This window comes from Excalfactoria chinensis, chromosome 6 (assembly GCF_039878825.1).
Source record: "Excalfactoria chinensis isolate bCotChi1 chromosome 6, bCotChi1.hap2, whole genome shotgun sequence".
Classification (NCBI taxonomy): domain Eukaryota; kingdom Metazoa; phylum Chordata; class Aves; order Galliformes; family Phasianidae; genus Excalfactoria; species Excalfactoria chinensis.
In genome coordinates, this window is record NC_092830.1 from 19,596,481 (window position 1) to 19,621,038 (window position 24,558).

Below are 24,558 nucleotides of genomic sequence, written 5' to 3' on the forward strand. Positions count from 1 at the left end.
GGATGTAATGAGTGGTGTCTTACCGGAATTAGGCAGTGGATGCTGATCTGCACAAACACAAGCTGTTATCTGGGAAGTGAGCAGCAGCTTCTACCCCTTCCCTTCAGTCTGGGGGCATAACTGTCACTATGATAACAGCTCCCACAGAAGATCTCTATCCCTCCTGGTGCAGAGGGAACTTGATCCTTACCTGTAAATATAAAAAGTAATCATGTTGTCACTTGTGCAACATGGCACATCCTCAGATCCCCTTCAGGCTCCCTGTACATTGTGGTAGGACTAGTACCTCTCTTGAAGTAGGTCAAAGTGAAAAGGCTGGTGACAGCTGCAGGGCAGTAGTAGGTAGTGCGTAAGAAAGGGAGATGATATGTTTTCCCGTGCAAGTAGGTTGGATAAGTTTTCTTTCTCTTTAGGCATATTGTTTCTACAGATATCTTAGAGGAAACAACTCTCTGGAAAGATTTTAAATAAGGGCAGAAAGATAACCTTGAAGATCTGTTTTGTTATTGTTGAATAAGGGGAGAGAAGGAAAGAATCCAAATCCACAGACTGGAGTGCACAAGGGTAAACCTGGACAGAAGCTGTGATGAATGAGGCCTTAGCAAGGAAGTTGATATGGCCTGGTGTTTGGCTCACAAGGTGTTCTGTTAAATTTCTTTGCACTTTATGGCATTTGGGTTCCTACATCAAAAAGATACAACACCATCATGGAATGGGGGGACCTGGCAAGGAGGAAACTTGCAGATCATATTCAGTTACAAGATTTTGTCCTCCAGTAAGCTTAAGACTTTTTCTTTCTTGGACAGGACAAAAGGCATTTTTAAGCACACAAATCGTACTGCTGTATACCACTGGGACATCTCAACAGAAGAGTCACTGGTGTAATGCTGTCCTGCTGATACAGTATTTACATGCAGAGCAGACCAAATAAAGCAAATGGACCCATGAAATTTGGTTCAACCACTCATCCTTTTTTCCTGCTTTCTTAGCTCTATTACGCTGGCGCAGAACATGTTTCTACATTCATCAGTTACTTGAATACAAAACTGCTTTGAATTCTCAATGCTTTAAATCCAGAGCTAATCTTCATCAACATAAACATTACTAGATTGATTCACTTGGAGGCAGCCATGTTAAAGTTACTCCACAGAGCTCTGATGGTTCCTAATAGCTTTGTATCATCTCTCTCACTGTGTCTTTTCTGTGCATGTATGTTTCCTTTAGAAACAGATCCCACTAAAATCTGCAGCGGAAAAGGAGCTGTGACTCTCCGGGCATCTCCAGCCTCTGAAGAGAATCAGAAAGTCTCTTCACCATGTCCTCAGGATGCTGAGAAACCTGAGAGTAAGTGAAAGGGGTGCAAAGTTAACTGGAAAATGTTACCTTGTAACATTATGTGAGGTCAATTCAGGGTCTTGGGCTGGGTTTTTTTGCTGTTATTTTAAACTAAAATTTAAAGCCTGAGGTCCTATAGCTTTGGAAACCTCTTTTTAAAAACCAGATCAGGTTCTAAATCTCCAAGGGCAGAGATGGACACCTATTCTCCTCCAGTGCGTGACTGCTCTCTCATTGACTTTAAGTTTTTTCACAACTCTTTTGCTACCAGGAACACCAAGAATTCTCATCTAGTTGTTATTGTGACAATTGGTTGGTTGTTTTGTTTTATCTGTTCTGGCAGACCTTTATTCCAGCCAAGATGAACCAGAAAGAGGCCAGATAGTGCTGCTTGCCACCACAGCATTCACTTGGGTTGTCAAGGGAGCAGGGATGGCATCCCAGACAGACAGTGTCGCCACAGAGCTTTGCCATCATTCAATAGCAGAAGTGTAATTACTTAATTGTAGGAGACAAGCAAAGAATAATAAACCTGGCCAGTGTAATGGGTCTGGCAGAGAGGATGAACTCCCACAGGCAAGATGCTGTTAAGGGGGGTGGGGGGTCAAACTTGCAAAGCACACATCATTTCTGGGTGTACTGTTATAGGAAGGATGATTCCATTAATTCCAGCCCCAATCTGCCACTTTCTGCTCTATCTTCTCCTCCCCTTCTGCTTTACCCTTGACCTTCCCGCTTTTCATGCTCCTGCCCCCCACCATTGCCTCTCACCTCTCTGCTGATGGCTTCATAAATTTCCACCAGCCTGAATGGTGGTGAGCCCATTACTATGGAAATGAGGTCGTTAATACTTCCTTTGCTTATTCTCTCAATCACTTTATGAAATGTACTTTGGAGCTGGAAGAGCTTTTTGCATCTAACAGCAAAATGACTAGCAGGGGAGAGGTAGTGGGGAGGAGCCCAGTGGGAGGTGGGTAAATAGATGATGGAACCAATGCATCCATATGCATGGACTTGGCTGTAAAGTGACATTGTTTTGTTTTTAAATTCATTTCACGTGCATGCACTTAGTGTGCAAAACCTGATCAGTTTGTTGACTGTCCTCTGTCCCAGATAATTATATGTAGTAGCGTTGACAAGGGTAGAAATGTCTTCATCAGCTTTATCAGAGCTGAATATGGAGTCCCTTCATTCTCAGTAGTGTATGGTGTTCGAAGCTGCAGCTTTAGAAAGTAGCTAGCTGGACTGCCTTTTTGCCTCTGAAGTAAGAATGTCAATGAACAATTGTTTCTTCATTGCTCTGAATGAATTGCCTTGTGTTTACAAAGGTCAGAAAGGAGGAGGGCATCGTGTTTGGGTCTGGTCTCTATGGTAATTAGGCAGCACAGTCAGAGAGCATTTTATGTGTGAAATGAAGTAACTTGACTCTTCACTCCAATCAGTACATGTTCTCTGTAAATGTAACAGTTTATTTTTTCCCTTCCTTTTCCTTTATGTCTCTCCTCCACTCCCATCCCTCCTGTCCCTCTTTTGTGTGAAATGCTTAGGTCTGGAGCCAGAAAACACAGAAGCAGGTACAAACATTGACTACTTATGTTGTTGCTTCTGCTACTTTCTTGGAAGTATTTCTTTTTGTCTGGAGGGGAAAAAAAAAAAAAGAAAAAAGAAAAAAGAAAAAAAAAATCCCTTCCCTTCACTAATTCTAAAGCTGGAGGGAATCCTGTCAGCTGAATTGTTTTTTTTTTTTCTTTCCTTTCTAGATGACTGGAGATCATCACCCAACACTGATGCTAATGGGGATGCCCAACCATCTTCTCTGGCTGCCAAGGGTTATAGGAGTGTGCGTCCGAACCTTTCCTCAGACAGCAAGCCACAGGTAAGCCTTTTGTCTGTGACTCTTAGGGTGATCTTCTGGGTTCAAGCACTGGATTCATGGGCGGGAGTCCTGGATTGAACTCCAGACTTTGCTGCAGTCTTGGGTAAGTTACTGTGCATCAGCTTTTCCTTCCTGTAAAATGGGGACAGCACCGATGTCAGCAAAGTGCCGTGGAGCTTTTGTGTTCAGACAGACCACAGTGTTTCCTTGGTGGATGAAGAAGGACAACAATGCTTTTTGCTTGCAACAAAAAGGTGAAGTAGCCATCTATTAGTTTGTCTTTTGTGTTGGTCTCTTTTCCAGAGGTTGCGCAGGCTGAAATAATTTCTTTAGGGTACACCTGGCAGTGGAAGCAAGTTACTGGGGAAATACCTTTCAGTTTTAACGCTGTAACTAATACAGGCCTTTTAAGGCTGTTGAGGGAAAGATTATTTGTACCTTAAGATAAATGGTTGAAATGAATCAATTAAAAGAAGGTGCAACTTCATCCTTTTGAGTGGCTGGTCTGCAGAGAGGTGATCTGAATACTGATAAGTACGTCCTTTGATAGAAAGTGCTTTCAGGAGTCCCCTGAAAGCCTTGTCACCTATCAGAGTGACTGCTTCCATCATCAGCAACCTGTAGTAATGCCAAAGAACAGATGCTGTTCCTAAATTGTAAGTGGAAGATGGCACAGCTCAGAAGAAGACGTGGGAAGGAGCAACACCCTAAAGAAGAGACCTATTTTCTGCCTGACATTTACAGTTGGTCCTGTAGTCGCTTCTTGATCTTACTGATGAACAGAGAGAAGACTTAAACATGTAGTACACCTTACAGAAGTAGCAAGGACTACTGTCCAGACTAAGGTGAAATGGAACAAAATAAGAACAGGCAATTGCGGATAGATAATTTGTGTTTTCTCATAATTTTCTCAATTGTCACTGCATGGCAGTACAGGGATAAAGTGAGCCTAGCATAAGAAATTGTTGTGAGCTGAATTCTTCGCATTAAAGCTACTTTCTATAAACCAAAAGAGGATGATCCTCTTCCAAAACTAGAAGCCCTTCTGAAGAAGAACTTCCCAACCCACTTCTGCAGTCTTCCCTCATCAGGGATGAAGGTGAAAGAGGAGTGGCACAAGGATAGGAGTAGCTCAATTTTATGAAACTTGTTTAGATATGTATCCATCTAACAAGAATAGGTGCTGACCTCAACCTGTCATGTGTGGATGAATTTTACAAGTGGTACTTTTTCATGTTTGATTGTCATGAGCTGTTAGGGAATCTTCATTCTGATTTTAACTATTTTAGAAGTGATTTAGCCACTGTTTGTCCATAAGGATACAGCAGTGGTATACATGTGTGAAACATACTTCTATAGTCTCCAGAGGGTTAATTAGCAAGAATGCAGGGAGCTGCCGTTCAGTAGGCTGGTGTTTTAGTATATTCTTTTCAGCAGCTTATCATTTTTGGCTACTGGCAACCAAGTAAAAATCAAAACCTCTCCATTGCAGTTATTTTTCTTCGAAACAATCTGACTTTCAGCAAAAATTCAATGTGATTGGAATTGGAGCTGCAATTAGCTGCAAAGTACCAAAACCAGTAATATTGCCTGCTGCTTATTTCTTGTTTCCAGCTCGCCCACTCCCTTAAAATTCACTGGAAAGATAATTTCTCTGTAGCAGTTTTAATTTAGAAGGCAAATTCTTATTAACTCTGTTCCTCAGGAAACTTTAATTATTCTGATTTTGTCAAAAGCAGTTTTAAGACTGAAAAAATCCTAAAAAAATTCAAGGTCCTGCTTTTCAGTGGCAATAAATGCTGACTTCTTACTTGGACAACTGCAATCTGTTGTATTCATGTCTGTTTTCATTAGCACTGACTTCTTCATATTCATCTTTTGCAGTGCACTTAATGTGCAATGGAGATGGTCTAGAGCTCTGAATTTGGCTTTGGAATTCAGATATCCCCTGTGCTGGGAAGTATTTGGTTACACTGACATACGCTTGGGTTTGTTAGGCAGGATATTAAATCTTAATATGGAAATGTGTAGGCAGGGTCTTAGAGCTGGGTAATGTTTGTGTGCTGCAGTGAGGATTGCTGAGAGAGGCTCTGTGAGATGATGTGAGTTCTGTACTGGCCTTCCAGATACTGTATTTGCTTTTTGTTCTTGCTGTATTAAAACCTGCTTAACCCAAATCTAATGACCAAATTCATTCTTCCAATTTATTCTTCCCTCCTTTTTCCTTTTATTTTGTGCTGCTTCCTTTCTCCCTCTCTTGCTTCTTGATTCCGCCTGGGCAGGCCCTTCCTCCTCCCCGTCCTCCTCTCCCCAAAGAGGAAAGCTTTGCATGGCGTCCTCGCACTGACACTAAAACAACCAACCTGCTGCCAGTGCCCATCATGGACTGCGTGTACCTGAATGCACCCAAGCCTTCTGGTCAGCGTGCATCACTAAATGCCAGTGCGCGGTGTTACTTCTCATCACCCACCCCCTATGGGTCAGTCCCCAGCAGGAAGCAAGGCTTGCCAGCAGGGCATTTTCCTTCTTCAGGTCCCAGAGATATGGTGCATGTTGGGCAGCCACTCTTGGAAAGTAGCTCCTCATCAAATGCATCATCCTTACAACACAACCCTGACAGGGCAGATCCCAGTAGTAAGGCTGGAATGAATTCCAGTCATGAGACGAAGGCGGATAAAAAGGTCACCAAACTATATGTAGCTTGTTTATCTAACAACACTTGCTCGGCCACGTCTGAAAATTCCACTGGCACCACACATGGCCCATCAGCCAGCACCAGTTTGGGAGCTGAGGTCACTCAGGCACCAGCCACCGATATTGTTTTCTCTGCAACGGGAAAAGCTCTTCCTGCTCCTCCTCCTCCTCCTATTCCTCCCAGGCCGTACTTTTACGTTGTCCTCAATAAAGACGCAGTTAGTTCTGATCTGGGCCAGCCCTCCTGGACTCAGTCGTCACCTCCGCAAGCTTTGAGGGACAGAGTGCTAGAGCCCCAGAGCACAGCTGCCACAGAGAACAGAATGAGAAAAGAACCTTACCTTACCCAGCAGCGGCGGCCGCCATACAAGGCAGTGGGACGCAGCATGGTACATGTTTTCTACATAACCTTGTTTTCTTTCAGCCATTTGAATGGTTCTTTAATTCATTACAATGTTTCCTTAATGCTTTATCCCCGTCCTTCCTAATTTCTGAGCATCTGATACACCACCTGAGCCTTTGTGATCTTCTACTCCATGACATTTAACACCTAATGTCTCCCCAACACTGATCTGTGTGTTTGTGTGTGCATGTTGTTTGTAGGGGGCTGGGTTGGACCGGCTAAGATCTTGCTATTTTAGGGAGGTGTAAAAGAGGCGAACTCTGTTACGTGTTGGTTAGTGCTTCTCAAGTGATGGGTGAGTGCAGCACTGTTTTGTGGTTTGATTTAGCCTCTCTGCAAATGACAGGAGAGAAGGGTGGTGAGGGGATGGAAGATGCTGTTTTATTCTTTTTTTTCTCTAAGAAACTGTGTGTGTGTACAGAGGCCATGGCGGAAAGACTGAAGAAGTACATTTCTCTAGGGAAGAAAGTCTTTTGGGGCTTTGTATTAATTGGGGTGCATCCTTGCATGACACTATATGGCTGCGTTAGACTAAAGTTCCTATCTTCTCCTTTGCATAACAACACCTTGTTTCCTACAGGATGCCACTTCCACAACTCAGCCTGGGGTTATAGTAGTCCCCCTTGTCCAGATTAATCCAGACAGACAGCAAGAAGGCAGCTCCAGCACTCCTCCACCGCCTCTGGTTCCTTTTGGGCAAGGCTCCGTATTCCCCGAGACTGTTCCTCCTGGCACACCCTTGACTTTTCCGACTTTAGATGATTTCATTCCCCCACATCTCCAGAGGGGTTTCCACCATAACCAAGCACCCTCTGCGTCTGGCACATCACCCTCTGTTTACCCGAAACTTCCATTCTTCTCAACACCACCTTCACTTGTACCTCCAGTTACGGGGGCTTTGCACAGGGGTTTGAAGCCTGAAATCACTGGAGTCATCTCACATACAGTAAGCTTGCCAAGTACCCTTCTCACTCTTGTCCTAAATTTGTATTCCCAGATTAAAATTACTTTCTCCTTGGCATACTAAACTTGAGAGGAGTGATGACTCACTCCCTGCTAGCAGCATGACAACTGAAACCTTGTTTACGTCCTCTGCTAGTGCATGCACATTGCCTGCCCTGTGCAGCTTTAAACTTCTTATTGACTTCTCATATGCAACATTTGGCTGTCTACTTCTGTATCCATTCTGCTAGGTGTTGCACATTTTAGGAGCCTTCACCAGACTTTGCTAATAATTAATTCTGTGTAAGCAGAATAGCTGCAACTAACTGATCTCTTCAGGTTCTTTTAATAGCATCCTTAATTGTGTTTGAACAACACTGTTAGTAGTAATAGCAGACCAGTTGAAGGTTAGGGCTGGCTTTCTGGCTTTCTTGGAGACGCAAGACTGTATGATCTCTACAGAAATTCCTGTTGAAACCCATGTAAGATTGCTGCTGATATCCAGTGACCTACAAGCAATACTATCAGTTACTGAGCTGAGACTCTCCCATGTTCATAGGCGCCATGGGATCGGTTAGGATCAGAGTGTCTCTTCAGTACTGAGTTACCAGTTTTGACTGAATTCTTCAAAATTTTCATAAAGTACTGCAATAATTGTAACTTGAACTTTACTGTGTTCTTCCTGGCTTAGGTATTTTCTCTTTAAACTCCTCACCTTCCATTAAAAAGTCCTTTCAAACAAGGAGGAGAAATAGCTCTCAGTTGAAGTTTCAGAGGAGGCAAAAAGTATAAGGAGGGTCAGATACTGGAAGTCTTAAAACTACCAGCTTTTTGATATGCTTTCTCATGAGGGTAAGCAAAAATCCCAGCAGAACCTCCATCTCTTTTGGTGGCACTTCCTTTGGCCTTTGATTCTATAGAGGTCAGACAGGTGCCCCGGACAGGCATATGGGGCTTGAGGGGAAGGGAATAAAAGACAACTGAGGATGATACTTTAGAAAGTTCTCAGCATTGACCTTTCTGTTTCTTTTGGAATTAGTGGGATTTTACTACTGAGAACAATTAAAGTATTTCTATGGAGTCTATCTGCAGGCACTAGGAAAATTCAGCAGGCATCCAAATACTGGGGTAGTAGTAGAAATTTTGGTCTACATGATTTTCATGAGATGAGAGTTTTGAAACTTCATTTTTTTGCATGCTCTGTTCATGTGATCACAGAGCAATTTTTCTTCAGTGATTTTAGAGCTCTTTGTTCACCCAATTTGATGACGTAGCTGGGACTCCTAAGCCTGACTTGACCTGACACCCTTCTTCTTTTAGGGGTTCTTTATACATTAGTTATCAAAATGAAGCTCAAATGCACCTCTCCTACTTCTCCCCAACTCCCACGCCCTTCTCACAAATTGCATTGCTTGGAATACTATCATAAGCCAGCAAAATGGGGTTAGGTCTCTGTCTCAGAGACCTTTGTTTCTGTTCTGCCTTTATGAATTGTCCATGGACTGATCAGGATGATTCTTGGAGGAAGAACACCTTCATCCAGCAGAACTGGATTGTTCTGCCCTACTTCCCCTCTAGATTGGAATAACTATAGATGCTGCTCCTGTTGATGGCCAGTTCTCACTATAACTTGTTGGAGCTTTGGCTCCTTGCATTATCCTGTAAAGCCCTTTCCATTGACACTGGTGGGTGTGAGGGCACTGATCTTCACTTGGCCATAAAAACCCAGAGAGATTATTCTTCTGGATTAATAGTCTGTGTATTTATTTATTTATTTTCTGTACTGACTTTAAACTCTTGTTTGGATGCTCAGTTGTTTTTCACAGATCAGTTGCCTGCAGCATTCCACTCTGACAGTGGAGCAGCAAGAATGCAGGAATTCCATGTTCACTCTGTTTGGATGTTTATTCCCCATTAAAGCTAACTGTAATTGTGCATCCAAATTCCGTGAGAAGCTTTGAAAAATCTCAGCCTAAACATCTAAGGATCCTAATATCCTTAGACTGAGAGTTTTCAAAGAACTAATTTTTAAGTCTCCCTGTGGGCCCAGCCTGTATTTTTAGCTGTGGTGATACCAAAGGTGGGTTTGAAACTCATGAACAATGGAGCTGGCTGCCTTAGGAAGGCAAGAGTAGCTTGCTATCCATGTTCCAGCAGCAAAGTTACATTGAGTTACGTTCCTTAGTAGAGTCCTACTGTTTGTCATTTGTCTGTTTTTCATTATTTTTACCATGTAGACGTCACACGGCCTCTCCTGAATGATGGGGCTAACCTTAGTTCTTGGATCTTCCTTACCAAACGGTCTACAGTAATGTTTCACTCTAGAACTGCATGAGTTTTGCATGCCTGATTCTTGCTATGAAAGGAACTGTTTTAAAACAGCAACCAAAAAAAAAATATATATATATATATTTGTGTGTGTATGTATCAGGGAAGGATGTCTGCCTCTTCTCTTACAACTAGAACTGCTTGTTTCTGGCACCCCGTGTTTGTTCTGGAGAGCCTGCTGGATTAATTTAGTGCCTCCTTTTGGGGTTGGAGTTGTGAAACCCAACACCAAAGAATTATACAACTGCCTTAGCAAACTAATTGCATTAACAAGAAGCAGAGTATGTACATGGAGCAAGGTAATGCTCATGCTTATGCCTTTTTACTAAAATTTGCTATGATTATGCTTCTCATTCGGTCTCAAATGCCTTTTTTTTCCCCTAGATTTTCCCAGTGCTGCAGCTTTCCTGCATGCTGTTGATAATATATTGCTCTCCTTTTCAGGATGCAGCTCCTGTACTAAATGAAGTGACCCAGCCTAGCAGTGGCACTGACTATCCAACTTCCTTCACATCAATCAACAAGTTGTCTTCTGCCTATCCCTCTACCACAATTGTCAATCCCACTATTGTACTCTTGCAGCACAATCGAGGTAAGGAGACTTCCAGGTAGATATTTAGGTTAAAACTGAGTAACCTGTTAAAATCACAAGGAACTTAGAAATGTGTGTGCTATGGACAGTGAAGTCCATAATACTAAAGAATAGTAAAGATGATTCCAGGAAGTGTTGGGACTGCAGCATACTCCAGGTTTCTAATTAGTTCTTGTGGATCAATAGCTACTTTGATGTCGGGGAATATGTTTCTAAGGGGACATATTAAGTTATTGCATGTAACAGCTTATCCCTCATTATGTGTTCTGTTGCGGTGAAAAGGGTATATATTGTTGTCTATCTGTCAGTAGAGTCAAGATAAACTGAGGTAGGTCAGCTTCACTGGAAAAGGCATGAGCTACTTCTCAGCTATTTCAGGGGGGAGCAGCCACATTTACCCAGTAGTAAATCAACCAATTGCTAGTGTGTTTGAATTTGACAGTCTGGTCCTCTGTCCATGACTTGCTAAACTCAGACCCTCATTGCAGAACACCCTGAGCTCTAGATTTGTATATCAACAATTTAATAAACACAAGACAGTTCATACAAATCTTTCTCCACCTCACTGCAGCTTCTTCTGAATGGATGGTAATATCTCTTTATCTCTCATGTTTGAGGAAAACTTTTCCTTCTCCTATTTATCTCCCAATGACTGGCAATACCTCAGCCTCCCAGTTGGTTTTGCATCACCAAAGACTGTAGTTTGTAAAGGTCCACACAGATGCAGTTCCAGTTTGTTTTGGCTTCTAGTGAACTTGGGAAGCTCCAAGGTAGGAGGAAGAGAAGTTTAATCTGCAATGCTGAAACCTGTGTTTTGTGAAGAAAAAAATCAGGAAATAGCAGCAAGGCTTGCACTCATTTTAATCAGCCTGCTTACCAGCATTTGTTGTTCTGTTCCTTTGCAGATGATGTGTATATTCTTTTCTTTAGTGCCTCTGTTAAACAGACTACTGTCTTTAGCTCCAGAGATAGTTACTGTGCTGTAGCCCAGCTGATGCTATCGCTCATGTGAGTGGGTTGTATCTCTTCCTTTCTTCTAGCATCTGAAGAAACTTTTTGTTCTCCTGAATGAGAATGTCTGGATTCCCAAATGTTTTATCTGAGACAGCCTTTTTATCTCAAATCTTGCCTTCCTTAAGTAGGGTTACTGTTCTAGTGGGTTTTGTTATAAATCTGGAGCATTTTAGAGTGTGTGCCTCCCAAGGATACTTTCTCTATGTGGATTTTAAGAGCATGACAGATTTGTATAATATGATGGTCCACACACTCTGGCTTTGAGGCAAGGGATGTCAGACTGTTCACTTGATTAATTGCCTTTGCAGACAACTATTTTATTCTGTCTTGAATATCTCTTGCCTCTGCCTATCAGATCTCATCATACTCTAGCCTGCTGTATTGAAGAGCCTTATCAAATTTTCGTTGACTGTGTTATAGGTCACAATTTGTTAAGGAGCATAACTGAGTCTATAAAATATCCCATTCAAACATGTTTTCCAGTCTTTAGAAATCAAACCTGTAATTTGTAAGGATCATATTGAGAACACATCTTCATCATCTGCCTGTACTGACTGATGCTATATGCTGCACCGTTTTTAATAATGAAGTCTCATATCAGTCATTGCAATATTTTTTCTGGGGTTACTGTCAACTTGACAGGCAGATGTCCCAACCATCACATTTATGCTTTTCAAATGTCGTCACAGCATCTTTCTTCCTGTCTTGTCGGGTTTCCTTTGTATTGCAAGGCACACTGAGGATGAATGTCAACAGTCCAGCAAGCTGCTCTTCCTGAAACTTCTTCCTTTAGAACAAAAAAAAGCTGGTCTAAAATTATTCAGTACACTTCATATGATCACACTGATTATCATGTCTCTGACCTCAGCGGCTGTCATTCAGCTTGGTCCTTTGTTACCGTTGGAGTGGAAAGTATTTCACCATCAGACAGTAGGACGTCAGACTTCTTATTTAATGAGGGGGGAAGAAAAAGAATGGAAATAGTGATTGGATGTGTCATCTTTTTTGCTCCCTTAATAACAGTTTCAATGTGCCTATTTGGTAAAATATGAAGTCTGCTGTTAGCTCTGTTTATTCAGAACCTCTATTTGCATCTCTGGGACATTCTGTAAATTCTATTTCTCTCATCACAGTTTTCTTCTACTTCCTGGCATATATTATCTACTCATAGGTATGTTTTCTTCCTTTCCAATCTGTCTATATATTGGGGATTTCTTACAGTTCCTTATGCTTCTGCCCCCATCTAGACTCCCAGCATAGTATTAAGGTTTTTTGGTAGTGTTTTGCAGTATTTTTGTAGTGCAGCTGATATGGTGTTTTAAAATGGTTCTCACATCTTTGTGATCTTTTATGTTTCTCTACTGTCTGACATGATTCATATTTGATTTCATCTTTTTGGTCTGTATTCATTTAAAGCTGGTTTAGTCTCATGGCAGATAACACTGTTATTGGATTATGGCCCACCTTCCCTTGAAATGGTTAATTGTATTTTGTTCTGAAATCAATTTCTTCATGTCAAGATGAGGTTTAATATAAATTCCTCTTGTGTGCTGTGAATATCCTTTGAGGAAGAAATTTCAAGGTCGTTTTAATGCTGGCAATCTGAAATCTCCAGTAGTTTAGTTAGTCTTCCAGATGGATAATGTGGCTTTTTTTCTTCTCAGTGGTTTATTGATTGCTCTTCAAGGAGCTAGTTACCTTATTCTCTGGAGTGACTGTTGTAGCAGACATCACCTACTGTCCTATTTTATACTTACTGGTTCATTAGTCTGCAAGCATTTAAGATCTTTTGCTATGTAGCTTTTAAACTTAGAAACAGGTCGTGACATTTGAAACATGGTAAATACAATTGCTCAGTCATGAGGAGAGATCTCAGGTCTTTTTTTTTTTTATACCAGATTTCAGTATCACCAACTGAATAAGATTTATGCCTAGAAACAAGTCATTTCAGATCCTCTACTTCATTCCTAGCATTAGAGTAAGAATTTATTCCCTTCATATTTGTTGGTGTCTAGATTGATACATTTTATTTTTGACAACTTAATTTTGCTATGAACATACTGAAATATTTGTTTCTTTCTCCCCTTCTGTTATTGGTTTCAAGCCTTCATTTATTCTGTTGCTCCTCTGGGAATTCTGAAGGCATCTTTAATCATTTCTTCCCTTTTGCCAGCAGTTATGTTCCCCTGCTCAGCCTTTTCTCTGAGGCTCTGACAAGTCTTTGGCCTTTGCTTACAGTCCCAGAACACAAGATCAAAGATCAAATCCTCATTTACCTAGTGTGTGCCTCGGGCTGCAAGCTGCTTCTGGTCAGGTGGGAGAGTAAGATAGCAGATATGTCCTCAGCTTCTGCCCATCAGCAGCTCTTTCCTAGTCTGAGATACAAGTAGAAAGAAAACATCATCTTCATGTAAAAAAGAAACAAAAAAACCCAACAAAAAAAAAAAAAAACTTACCAAAAAAATACCAACCAGAAGAAACAGAAGCTGCACTTCTGCTCTGTTAGTAAAGGAGCTTTGCTTAGCAAAGAAAAACACTGGGTCTCCCTTGTGAAGTTGCTCCATTTAGTACAAATATCCACTGAAGACAGATTCTGCTGGCAAACAAACATACAAATCAAGGGTTTTTTTCCTACTTCAGAGTTGCTTGGCAAGTGTCCCATGCCACCGCAAAGCACGGTTATTTCCTGGGCAGGCAGTGCATGGCATGATTTATTATGAATATTTAACAGGTGTAATTAATATATATGAAGTTTTGTAGTCTTTGCATTAACCACATGAGCTTTCAAGAGTGTCTGCATTTTGTATGTCAGTAAAATGTTTATTCTTTTCAAACTGCTTTCATGTGTTAAATACCTAGATTAACTGCTAAGCAGTGGATAGAGCAAAGAACATAGCCAAGAATCCTTGGTTTATTCCCATCCACAACTCAGACAAGCTGTTTGGACATCTCTTTAGAAAGCAGCTCTGTCTATCAACTTATAAGGACAGTGAAACACCCCAGAAGATACCGCAGATGTCCCAATCTGGAAACTCAGTTATGAAAGGCCCTAAAATGAAGTGGCGTTTCTGAAACTTATAGCCTTACCCAGCCTGTGTCTATGGGCACATCAATCTGTGATTCATTAGTATGCGTTGGGAGTCAGCACAACAGTGGCTCAGTACTTTCCTATATAGCTATGAAATTATTGTATTATTGTTTTAAAATGCACTTTGTGTTAATGATAACATTTATTAATTGAGTTGATTGACTCTGAGTCGTCAGTGTTTTTAAAGTTGTCTCCTGTCCAGCTTTTTTCATTCTCTCTGATATTTAAAAAAGAAAAAAAAAAATACTCTTTACAAGTGTATTGGGCACTGCATCACGAGATTTGTGTAATTCACAAGGGTGCTGTGTGGAGAAGGGGCTGTGGATTGTCACTTTAGCGGTGCATCTGAAAACAGACTCTCTCCAGCAGCTGCTGCCGTTCTGTCTGCAGCATATTTCTTGCCTGTCAGAAATGCAGCACCAGAGCACTTGCTGTTTGTCTCACCCATTTGTTCTGTATTTCTCTTTATTTTGTTTCTTCCTTTACCACAGAACAGCAAAAAAGGCTTAGTAGCTTGGCAGGTATGATGTGAAAGGTCTGCTCCCTCGCACCCACTGCCTCTGCTGGAGCAAAGTGCTGCTTTGTTATCTGTGGAGTGCCTTGAGCAAACACACTTCCCAGGAACTGCAAAAGAAAGACTTTAAATGTTTGTTCTGGCTTAGTCCAGGTCACCAAATGCTTGATTTCAGTCTCTCCTCTACATGCTGCCAGTGTGGCCGTGTTAATATACCTACCTAACTCCTAGAACTGTTAGTTTGTCCCTCCTGACTTGTAAAAGGTGCTTACCTGTTGGTTCGTTTGGTTGCCTTTTGAGCCTTTAGGTTTACTGACATGGGATGTATTCTTTACTTTCCCTGCATAGCCGTTAGTGTCCGTCTTGCTTAGGATGGGGAGAGAAATAAAAAACAGTGTTGACTTCAAAAGCAAAAGTATTTGTGCCAATTCCTAAGAAGTATGTGATAAAATTGTAGCAGACAAGTATGCAGGTGTGCTGCCAGACTTCTTTTCCCCTTGCAGCTGTATCTGCCCCTGCAACAGATCCATGAGCATCTCCTTGATAGGGAAGATAAGTTATTTTCCTGTTCCCACTCCCAGGGTCCAGCTCCCTCCAGCCAGCTCCTCTGGTGCCACACCAACCCATTGCTGCTCTCTGCTGTGCCCTGCTGACGTGGCAGACTGCCCCTTTCTCCATGGAGCCCTTGGTTGTGCCTCAGTGCACGCAGCTCAGCTGTGTGTCCTGCAGACAGACTTCCTTCCTATTGGCTTTTGCTTCCACAGGGTATTCCCTACACAATCAGGAACTCTTTAGTCCCAAACTAGGGATAGAGCACAGTGTGGCTTGTTTGGACCCAAATGGCCCATGGCCTGCCAGTGAATCCTATTTTGCACAGCTTTCTATGCAGCCCCATGTTGCTGCTGATGTTGAACGTGCCACGGGGTTTACAGTGTGGTTATCTGTGTGGCCAGGCACCAGGTTTGGCTGTTTGGTGTTTTTGAATACCTTGGCCTTGTTTGTACCTCCAGCAGTGCTTTAGAAATCCTTGGAGCTGTGTGGCAAATATTCTAGCATGGAATTTGACTGTTAAATCTCCCAGATGTAGGGGAGTGAACCAATTACAAAATAGTCCTTTGCACCAGAAACACAAAAAAAAGTCCAGAAAACAGTGTACTTGCATTGCCAGGGAGAGAAAACAAAATGGGAAAAGGAAGATGAAGATTTAATTGATGCTTTGCCACGTGTTGACCTTTCTTATAAACATTATTTCATTATTTTTCTTTAGAGGAGAAACAACTCAAACACAAATCCTTCACGCACTGATTTTTGCAGGCCAGAACTGTGTTTGCTCAGGGTACCAGTGCTTTGTTGTGCATGAGCCTCTCCTCTGTTAACTGTCCCTCTCAGATTTCTTCATATTTAATGGCTTTGGGCAGCATGTTGATGTGCATGTGAATAAACCTCTCTCTATCTTCAGTGCATGCAGTGATATAAAATGAACGGGCCCCAGCAAATCCTTGATGAGGCAGACTGTAAAATCATTGATGTTTTCTCTCCAGAAAATCCATGTAGAAAGAGTCCTTAGCAGAGCCTAAAAGTTGTCATGTTGCAGCTCTCTAGAACATAGTAGATCTTCAGAGCAATTTGAGTTCCCTGGTTCCTTGCCCAGTGGTGCTGCATATGGGTGTCAGCCAGGCAGCATCAAGGAATGCCAGGTAGAATCAAGGCAGTCTGGAGCAAGTAATTGTTTTCCCCCCATAGAGAGGAATCATACATATGCTAACCAACTGTAGTGGAATTTGTTGTTTACAGACTCTAGTTGGGACTCAGAAATGATCCTATTGACTGTAACAAATGAGATTTTCAGGCAGGTGAGTGCAAGCTGTAAGTAGTGGTACCCTATTACCATATAGCTGAATGAAGAATGAAATTGCAGTTACTGATTAGACCCAAAAAAGTCTTAAAACCAAAAATCTTCTCTTGTCTTATGTAACAGCTGAGACTGTCTTGAGATGTGTGAAGAGCTGCTAGCCTGCTTTTGCTGGTATCAAATGTACGCTTGCTAGATTCCTTCAGCCCAGGTGCTGACCACATCTGGCAGGGTTACAATCTGTCTCCTCAACTATTTGCCAGGGTTCTTGCCTTAAAAGAGTGCAATACGGTGAGGTGATGGAGTGCTGGGATGAAATAAGAATGCCTTGTTTTCGATTCCAGATTCAGTTCCGGACAGACTAGCTTCAGATAAAGTAGATTTGGCATTCACACAAGTCAAGCCAGTCCAGGAGCCACTGCTGAGTGAGAGGAGGGTACTGGAGGAAAAGAGAAGAACTATCAAGAGCCCTCAGCACATGGCTGATACTTCTGTTGATGACATTGGCATTCCACTGAGGGTAAGGCAACAATGGAAAAATGACCATTGCAAAAACCTGGGCCAGGTTCTGCCTGTCTTGAAACTTGTGGAATTTGCTGAAGATCAGAGGCTGCAGAGATATAAGAAAAGATGTAATTTTAGTTTCAGCATATCTTATTACAAACTTTTCTATCAGTGATCCAATTTCAGCATCAGGTGGAAAAAAAAAGTCTTTCTTTCCATAGTATTGGGGAACATTGTTCATTCACTGAAGGAGGATATTAATTTTGCATTATTTTAGCCATCTTAAAGGCAGTTATCTCTTCCAAACATTGTGCTTAATTTCATTCAACTATCAAGTGAAATTACAGTGAAAAGAATAACGCACCCATTACAACTAGTATCTGGAATGACTTGAACACTGCATGTGTCCATTGGACATGGAGTATGAATGACTTAATTACACACAGTGTCTACTTTTTGGTGAATATGATAAGATCAGATGGCTGTGTACAATCTTCCACATAATGTACAGTTCTGTGCTGATTAGAACATAACCCTGCAGAACTTTCACTGTATTAGTAACTTCAGTGAAGCCCGTAGCCTCCCTATACATTAGGTTATAGATTTGACTGAAATTTCTTGTATTTTAAAGTATTGACTTCACCTAGCCTTGATTTTTAGATAGTCAGCAGTAATAAGGGAAGTGGGGAGCAGAGAGATAATTGTACTGACTGCTGAAAGATTAGTCTTAAGAGTAAAAAAAAGTATTTGAAAGGGTGGTAGAATTCATGTTTGTGATTATTTGTGTGTTATGTTTCTTTCCAATAGAATACGGAGAGATCGAAGGACTGGTACAAGACAATGTTCAAACAGATACACAAGCTAAACAGAGGTACTGTATGATGGGTCATTCTACTAACTTTACAAGACCACCTTGACAACATTTCTAATACATGTGGAAAATTGTTCTATAGATATTCAATAGAAGTGTTTTACACTGACTAGCATTTATTCTGCACCACAGAATCCAACCAATGTGTTTAAAATCTCTAAAAGCAAAGGTAAGAAGGCAGTGAAGTCCAAAGCAAGGTCTGATTGTTCTGAGAGGTATACTGCAGTGCCTTGGGGAAATCATGCATACTATTGAGTGTACAGAAGGCTGCCATTAAGTCTGTACTTAAGAAACAGATTCCTGAACTCCAGTATTAGCGGCTACTCCACCCAACACTTTTGAATGATATTAAGTTGTTACTGAAACAACTTTGCTTTAGTACCTGCTTAACAGAACTTGATTTGAGGCTTACTGATACCAAAGGAGTGATTTCCACTGATTTTGAGCAGTTCAGAATCTGAATTCTGCTCTTCAAAATTACAGATTTATCTTCATCCATAATTCAAAACGGCAGTAAGCTCTTGCAAACATGAAGTTTAATGTTTCTGTTAAAGTTTCATCGTGGTGAGGAACTCTACTACTTTGAGGCACTTCTGCGCCTGGCTGCTGATACATCCATGTTGTTTCTTCTGTGTGAGAAATGGCTGCAGCAGTGTTTGCAGACTGATCCCTCTGAACAGACTCATATGCAGGCAAATGCAATGCAGAACTGCGCTTATATAACACAGCTCCAGTTTTGCATGCCACTGCAGATGCTGTCATTATGAGCTTTTTGCATACATAGGCACTGTGTTGTATTGGATAGAGTGAGAAAGAGTTGAACCATTTCCTCACCCCAGTGCTCTTAACGGCGGGTCTTCAGTTCAGCAAGAGCCTGTACTTCTGGATATGAAGAATGAATTCAGTTCTTTCTGCTTCCAGGATCTCCTCCAGGGCCCGGGAAGGCATCTGGATAGTGTCATGCTATAGCATCAGTACACAAGGAACTGTTCTGCAGCTTGTGTGGATTCTTGTCTTGCCATTCTTCCCCTTTAAATCTTTACTCTCTATTCTTTTTCAAATCATGTTCCTCTCCTTAGACACTCCTGAAGAAAATCCTTATTGCCCTACCTACATATTTCCTGAACTTCCTGAAATCCAGCAAAAACCTGAAGGTACCAGAAGCTTAGTCAGAGTATGTGTTGTCTCGTGATTTGAGTTAACTGTACTATAGCACTATAATAGTAACTAGATTCAGGGTTAGTTATGCCCAGTATACCTTCTTGTGTAATGTAAAAAGTAATTAAAACTTTGCTAATCCATTAATCCTTTTTTAAAGAGTGGTGATATTTACTCAAGTGTTGTTAAAGTAAGCAGTAAAGCCAAATGCTGATAGGAAGTTGGGGGATGAAGCAGAACCTCCACTTCACTGTGGATAGCCTCAAAATCCACTGCTTTTCTCTGCTGCAGAAGACAATCCTTATTCTCCTACATACCAGTTTCCTGCGTCTACTCCTAGCCCTATCTCTGAAGGTAATAATGAAGGACCATCTATATTTTTCTGCACAAATGCTGCCTTGTCCATTTATTTTCTTCCTGGAGTTTTTTCTAGTTGCTGAACATTATGCTGCCTTGTAATTATTTGCTGTAAGCATTGCCTTGACTGTATGATGCCTTTTTGGCTTTGCAGTGCTCCTCTGGCTTTCTAACTAGTAGTTGACTAATGCTACAGACCTAAGGTTTGCTTGGTTTTGTGCGCTTACCAATTATACTTAGCCATGTGCGTGCAGTGATTACTTAACATGCCTAAAATGCTGATATACATGTAAAGATGTGATTTAACTGAGATTTCTCTTGCCTTCCTTTTGGATCAACACATTTATTCAATTATTTATTTCTTATTTTGAATATTAACACAGTATTAGGGCCAGACCAAAATGCCACTGAAGTCTATTGGTGAAATGGCTGCTTGCTTCAGTGGGTTTTGGATCAGTCCCTCAATGCAGTCCTTTAAAATAAGTATAACCTGGTAACATGGGTTCAGGGCTGGCCTTAGGTGCACTCGCATATCTAGGCAAGGACAGAATGTGACAGTCATCAGCACATGTTGTAACTTACATCACTGTCTTTACATTAGCCTCTTCACATGCTCAGGAGATTCCTTTAAATTTCAAGTATAAGCTAGATTTGTCAGTTATGCTACAGGGATGGGGAAATTGTATTTATTGCATTAACAGTCCTACAACCCTGTGCATATATATGAAAATGCTAATATATTAGAAACATTGGAATCCACTGCAGACTTTAGGCATACAGATGTTTCCTGATTAGGGAGGTGGTGGTGGTTGCACCCTTTTTTTCCTGATGTTTTGTTACTGCTTAAGATTCTACCACTTAGGAACTTGCCTTCTTAGCCTGTGCCTCAAGCCAGCCCTGTTGAGATTATTAATTAACCATCTCATTCAGTGTTTGTATTGAGGATTTGGCGGGTACTTTGTAAAAAGAAAAATGTACAATCTGGGTTCCATCTGAAATGGGCAAAAAAAACGAGATTGAAAGTGCATTTCGCTATGAAAAAGAATGTGGGTTGGTGTCAGACAGATATCTAAGATACTTATTTTTTGGTGAAATTTTCAGATAAAAAGTCTTGTCTTGCTTATTACATGGTAGTATAAATTATTTTCTATTGTCAGAATGGCATATTGATACAAATGAGAGCAAAACAGGACCTGGTTGCTAAAGAAATTTTGCAATTAATTTTCTGGTTCGCAATGGAGTTTGAAAATCCATCTTATTCTTTATCTTAACAAATATAGTTTGTAAAGCTAATGAACTTAGTACAGTAAGAGTCTGGTTTCCCATGAATTTCCCCTATGCATTTCAAATGTGCAGGTGAGAGTAATTTGCTGGTTCAGGTGGTTGACATTTTATTGGACCAAATATTTGCTCATTATTTGCAGTATACTGGGAAATGTTTCTCAAATACCTGCTCGGATTCTTTCCTTGATGAGGAATCCAGAACATATGATGGTGTAGATGTGTTGGAGTCCATGTTTCATATTCAGAATACATTTCAAAGTGATCTATTCAACTGCAAAGGGCTTATACAGAGATGCGTTGAAACCTTAAACTTTAGATTTCATACACTCTGAGTGTAAATCTTATTACTCTGGGTTTTTGTGTGGGATCTCCTAAAAACATTAAGATTGGGTTCTTCTCTAAAATTCTTTCAAAGTCTAAGAATATTGAAATCTAGAGATTTGGGCCAATGTTAAAAACAGACAACAGCAGCAACAAACCACTTTAGGAGTGCCAGGGAATTGCCACTTCTTGCAAAAAGAATCAGGTTTTAGAAGTATGACTTGACAATGCCCAGCTCCACTAAGAAGTGTTGCATAGATAGGATGCTCTTCTGGGAGCCAGGAGATCCTGATTGAATGCTCATCACTGGTTTACTCTTTAAACTTCAGCGAGTAATTCCAGACTTTAAAACACAAAAGTTCATTGCTATAAAAAAGGAGAAAACACATTCTTTTTCAAAATATATTTGAAGATACAGAACATTGTAATTATTTTCCTCATTACTTTAGCAATTTTATATATTTTATATATTATACTTTTGCAATTGGAAACTTAGCATTTATCTGAAATTTTTTTTTCCTGCCTGAATGATGATACTTAATGTGTTCTGACATTTATTTTTGAGTCAGTAGATCAATTTTTTAATTGTTCACTGGCATTAAATAATGGTCAGAGCTTGAATGGATGTGAAGATGGTATTAGATGTGTTTGTATCTATTTGTAGGTGCAGATGGTGATTTACCGAGTATTTTGGTATTTGTATAAACCTACCTTTTGTATTGCAATAGTAGTGAACTTCTTCAATAATTCCCTGTAACAATATTAAGTAGATCAATATTTGTTCTCTGTCATCTTAGACTGAAACATGGAAATTGGCCTGAAAATTGACCTTATCTTTTTTTTTGCTTGAAGGCCATAAAAGCATACCAGAAATCAATAGCTGTGTTTAGAACTTAAACCTTCTAATTCATTCTCCAAGAGAAACTCAGCAGAGGGGCTAAGAGTTAAGACCTCTTTGAGCCTTTCTGAAAAGCTCAATTAAGTGATGAGTGCAAGTTCAGGTCAGCTGTATTAGCCAAATTGTTCTTCCATCAGATGAGGCTGGATATAGCAGCTACTCCTGGAGAGAGAAGCTACAAATTGTTTCAGGCTGATGACTGACATCACTAAGTTAATGCAACAAATGTACAGGATGTTCTTTTCTTCATCTATTTCTGTTTTTCTCTATTTTTATCTGGCTATTTCAGTAGTTTATTCTCAGAGCTGTTAGTAATATCTTTACTCATGAATATCCTTTCAGGCACTACATTTTGTCTTCTTGCATTTTGCCTTGAAGTCTTACAGAGATCTCAAGCACGCTTCCCTGATAGCTGGAACCCTCATTGGTGGAGAAAGACAGTGGGTCTACGGACCCAGTTTCCAGTTCTGATCCTAGCTCCTCATGTTATTACATGCAGTTCATTGAGGATTTATTCCAAACAATGCTGAAGACAGTTAAAAGATATCTCTAGGTTTTGGATAGTCAAAACCACTCTCTGGACATCATCTGTAGAGTGTGGGTAGTACTGCTACCATCCTCCCACCTCTTTAAGGGGTGCCTCTGCCCTGAGCAATCATGGCTGTCATTGCTAGCTCTTGTAGAGCTGCTTGAACTTCTCTATTGCATTCTATAGGTGTATCTTTCCTATTCAAAAGGTAAGCTCTTCAGGGCAAGGACAGTCTCCTAGTGCAGTTATACATGTATACATTGTGCCAGGAATGTTGTCAATGTTTAAGGATAATCTGAGTCAGTGAACATACTTCAATTTGGTGTGCTACTTAATACTAGCAAGATGGCCCAGTGATTACTGTGTGTGATTGAGAGCAGGACTCCGCAGCTCTATTACTGTGTCTAGCACCTAATGAGTTATTTTAGGCATACAGTTCAGCATTTAGATCCTCGATTTATCTTTCAGCTTTTGATAAAGTGGATCTAATAACACTTGCTCTGGAGGCGTTTTGTGACAAAAAGTGATTGTTTTTTAAAGTGCTTTGAGAGGCTGGAGAAAGGTATTAGTATAAGTACTACATTAATATTTATATCTAATCTAGGAAGTATTTTTAAATGCAATTTAAATCTCATTGGCATTTTCTTTTTTAGGATCCTCTCTGTGGTAGGTATTGGGTGTATTGCTCTCTAGTTATGGCCACCATTGTAAGAATGGAAATGAAAAGGATTTCTGATTCTTCTTTTGAAGGGCTTTTTCAGCTCATTTGCGAAATGCTTTTGTCTTTCAGATGACGATTCTGATTCGTACTCTCCTCGTTATTCCTATTGTGAGGACAGTAAGTAATTCCTATTTCTTGTATAATATTTCAAACATGGGGGTATATAAAGTATGTATTTGTTGGCCTCATCCAGTTACCAACATTCTTGTACTTGATTTATTCTACAGCCAGAAGCCAGCCTTCAGTTCCTCGCTCCAAGAGTGAGATGGACCATATTGACTCAGAGAAGGTGTTTAAGAGGTCTGCCACTTTGCCCCTACCAAACCGCACTTCGTCGCTGAAATCGAGCCCAGAAAGGTGACCTGAACTAAGATATGTTTGGATCAGTACTGGAAAAATATCTTAAAGTTGTGAATGGGAAGAGAACAAATGTGGAAGATTTAGGTCCACAACTCCAGTTGTTTTCGGGGAGGTGGAGATGTACTTTTAACTCTGACCCATCTGCAGGACACTAATGAACTCCTTTGTTGCTGCGGGTTGCTCTCCCATTGTATCATTTATTGAGCTGGCATCACACTCTCTGTTACATAGGTAGTTTCCTGCTGGGGTGAGGAGTGTTTCCCAGGTGTTGTCTATGCACAGTGGAAGGTCTCTGCTTAGTGTGACACTGTAAAGGTGCCTTAGAATACAAGTGAACAGCACTAATTGCAGAGGGGCAGGAAGTGAATATATGCTGAACCTTGGTAAAAGTTTTTTTATGATTTCTGTCCTGACCTTTTTCTTTGTTTGTTACCAAGTATTTAGAAACTCTTTATAAGAGTAATTAATATGTTTACCTAATAAATGGAAAGCAGAAAGGGCAATGAATATTGTATGTCCTGTGGAATCCTCCCAGCTTTTGAATTGCTTCTTCTTCCTTCACTAATTTCTGCATGCTTTTAATGTTTTTCACTTGATGCCTCAAAGATGTAATGCTGTGATTTGAGAGTGCTATTTCAGTAAACATCTCAGGCCATAGAACTGAAGGAACATTTCCTCCTTACACAGAAGTGGAAGGCACAGTATATTAGCCCTCTGCAAAAATTCTTGCAAATGGAAGAGTTATCATAAGTTGTGCTTCCTGTTATCTAGTAACAAAACAACGTTTCACCAGGGCAAAGTTTCTCTGGGGCTGGAATCTTAAGCCATCAAGTTAATTCCAAGCAGTAATGATTAACACTGTGGAAGTTTGCATAGTGTTGATGGTCCAGTCATTTTGATTATCATCTTGCCTTACT

At 40.7% G+C, this 24,558-nt stretch overlaps 2 protein-coding genes across 51 annotated transcripts in view; both read left to right on the forward strand.

Annotated features, from left to right (window-relative positions):
* SORBS1 (sorbin and SH3 domain containing 1) overlaps nt 1–24,558 on the forward strand; it is a 160,770-nt gene that overhangs the window by 100,628 nt on the left and 35,584 nt on the right. For 26 of the 50 annotated variants that reach the window (XM_072339618.1, XM_072339631.1, XM_072339619.1 and 23 more), the window contains 12 exons: nt 1,225–1,344; nt 2,883–2,909; nt 3,096–3,211; nt 6,889–7,254; nt 10,023–10,170; nt 14,764–14,793; nt 16,983–17,158; nt 17,950–18,013; nt 19,093–19,167; nt 19,463–19,525; nt 23,351–23,398; nt 23,509–23,638. In XM_072339618.1, coding sequence (XP_072195719.1) covers nt 1,225–1,344; nt 2,883–2,909; nt 3,096–3,211; nt 6,889–7,254; nt 10,023–10,170; nt 14,764–14,793; nt 16,983–17,158; nt 17,950–18,013; nt 19,093–19,167; nt 19,463–19,525; nt 23,351–23,398; nt 23,509–23,638 — 1,363 coding nt within the window. The remainder of the gene's footprint in view (nt 1–1,224; nt 1,345–2,882; nt 2,910–3,095; nt 3,212–6,888; nt 7,255–10,022; nt 10,171–14,763; nt 14,794–16,982; nt 17,159–17,949; nt 18,014–19,092; nt 19,168–19,462; nt 19,526–23,350; nt 23,399–23,508; nt 23,639–24,558) is intronic. The other 24 variants (XM_072339637.1, XM_072339638.1, XM_072339656.1 and 21 more) reach the window with 9 other exon arrangements.
* Nucleotides 5,425–6,426, forward strand: LOC140253995 (uncharacterized; the record flags this gene model as incomplete). The annotated part of the gene is made up of 1 exon (XM_072340159.1): nt 5,425–6,426. A coding segment is annotated over one exon (969 nt), but the record flags the coding sequence as incomplete, so codon positions are not given.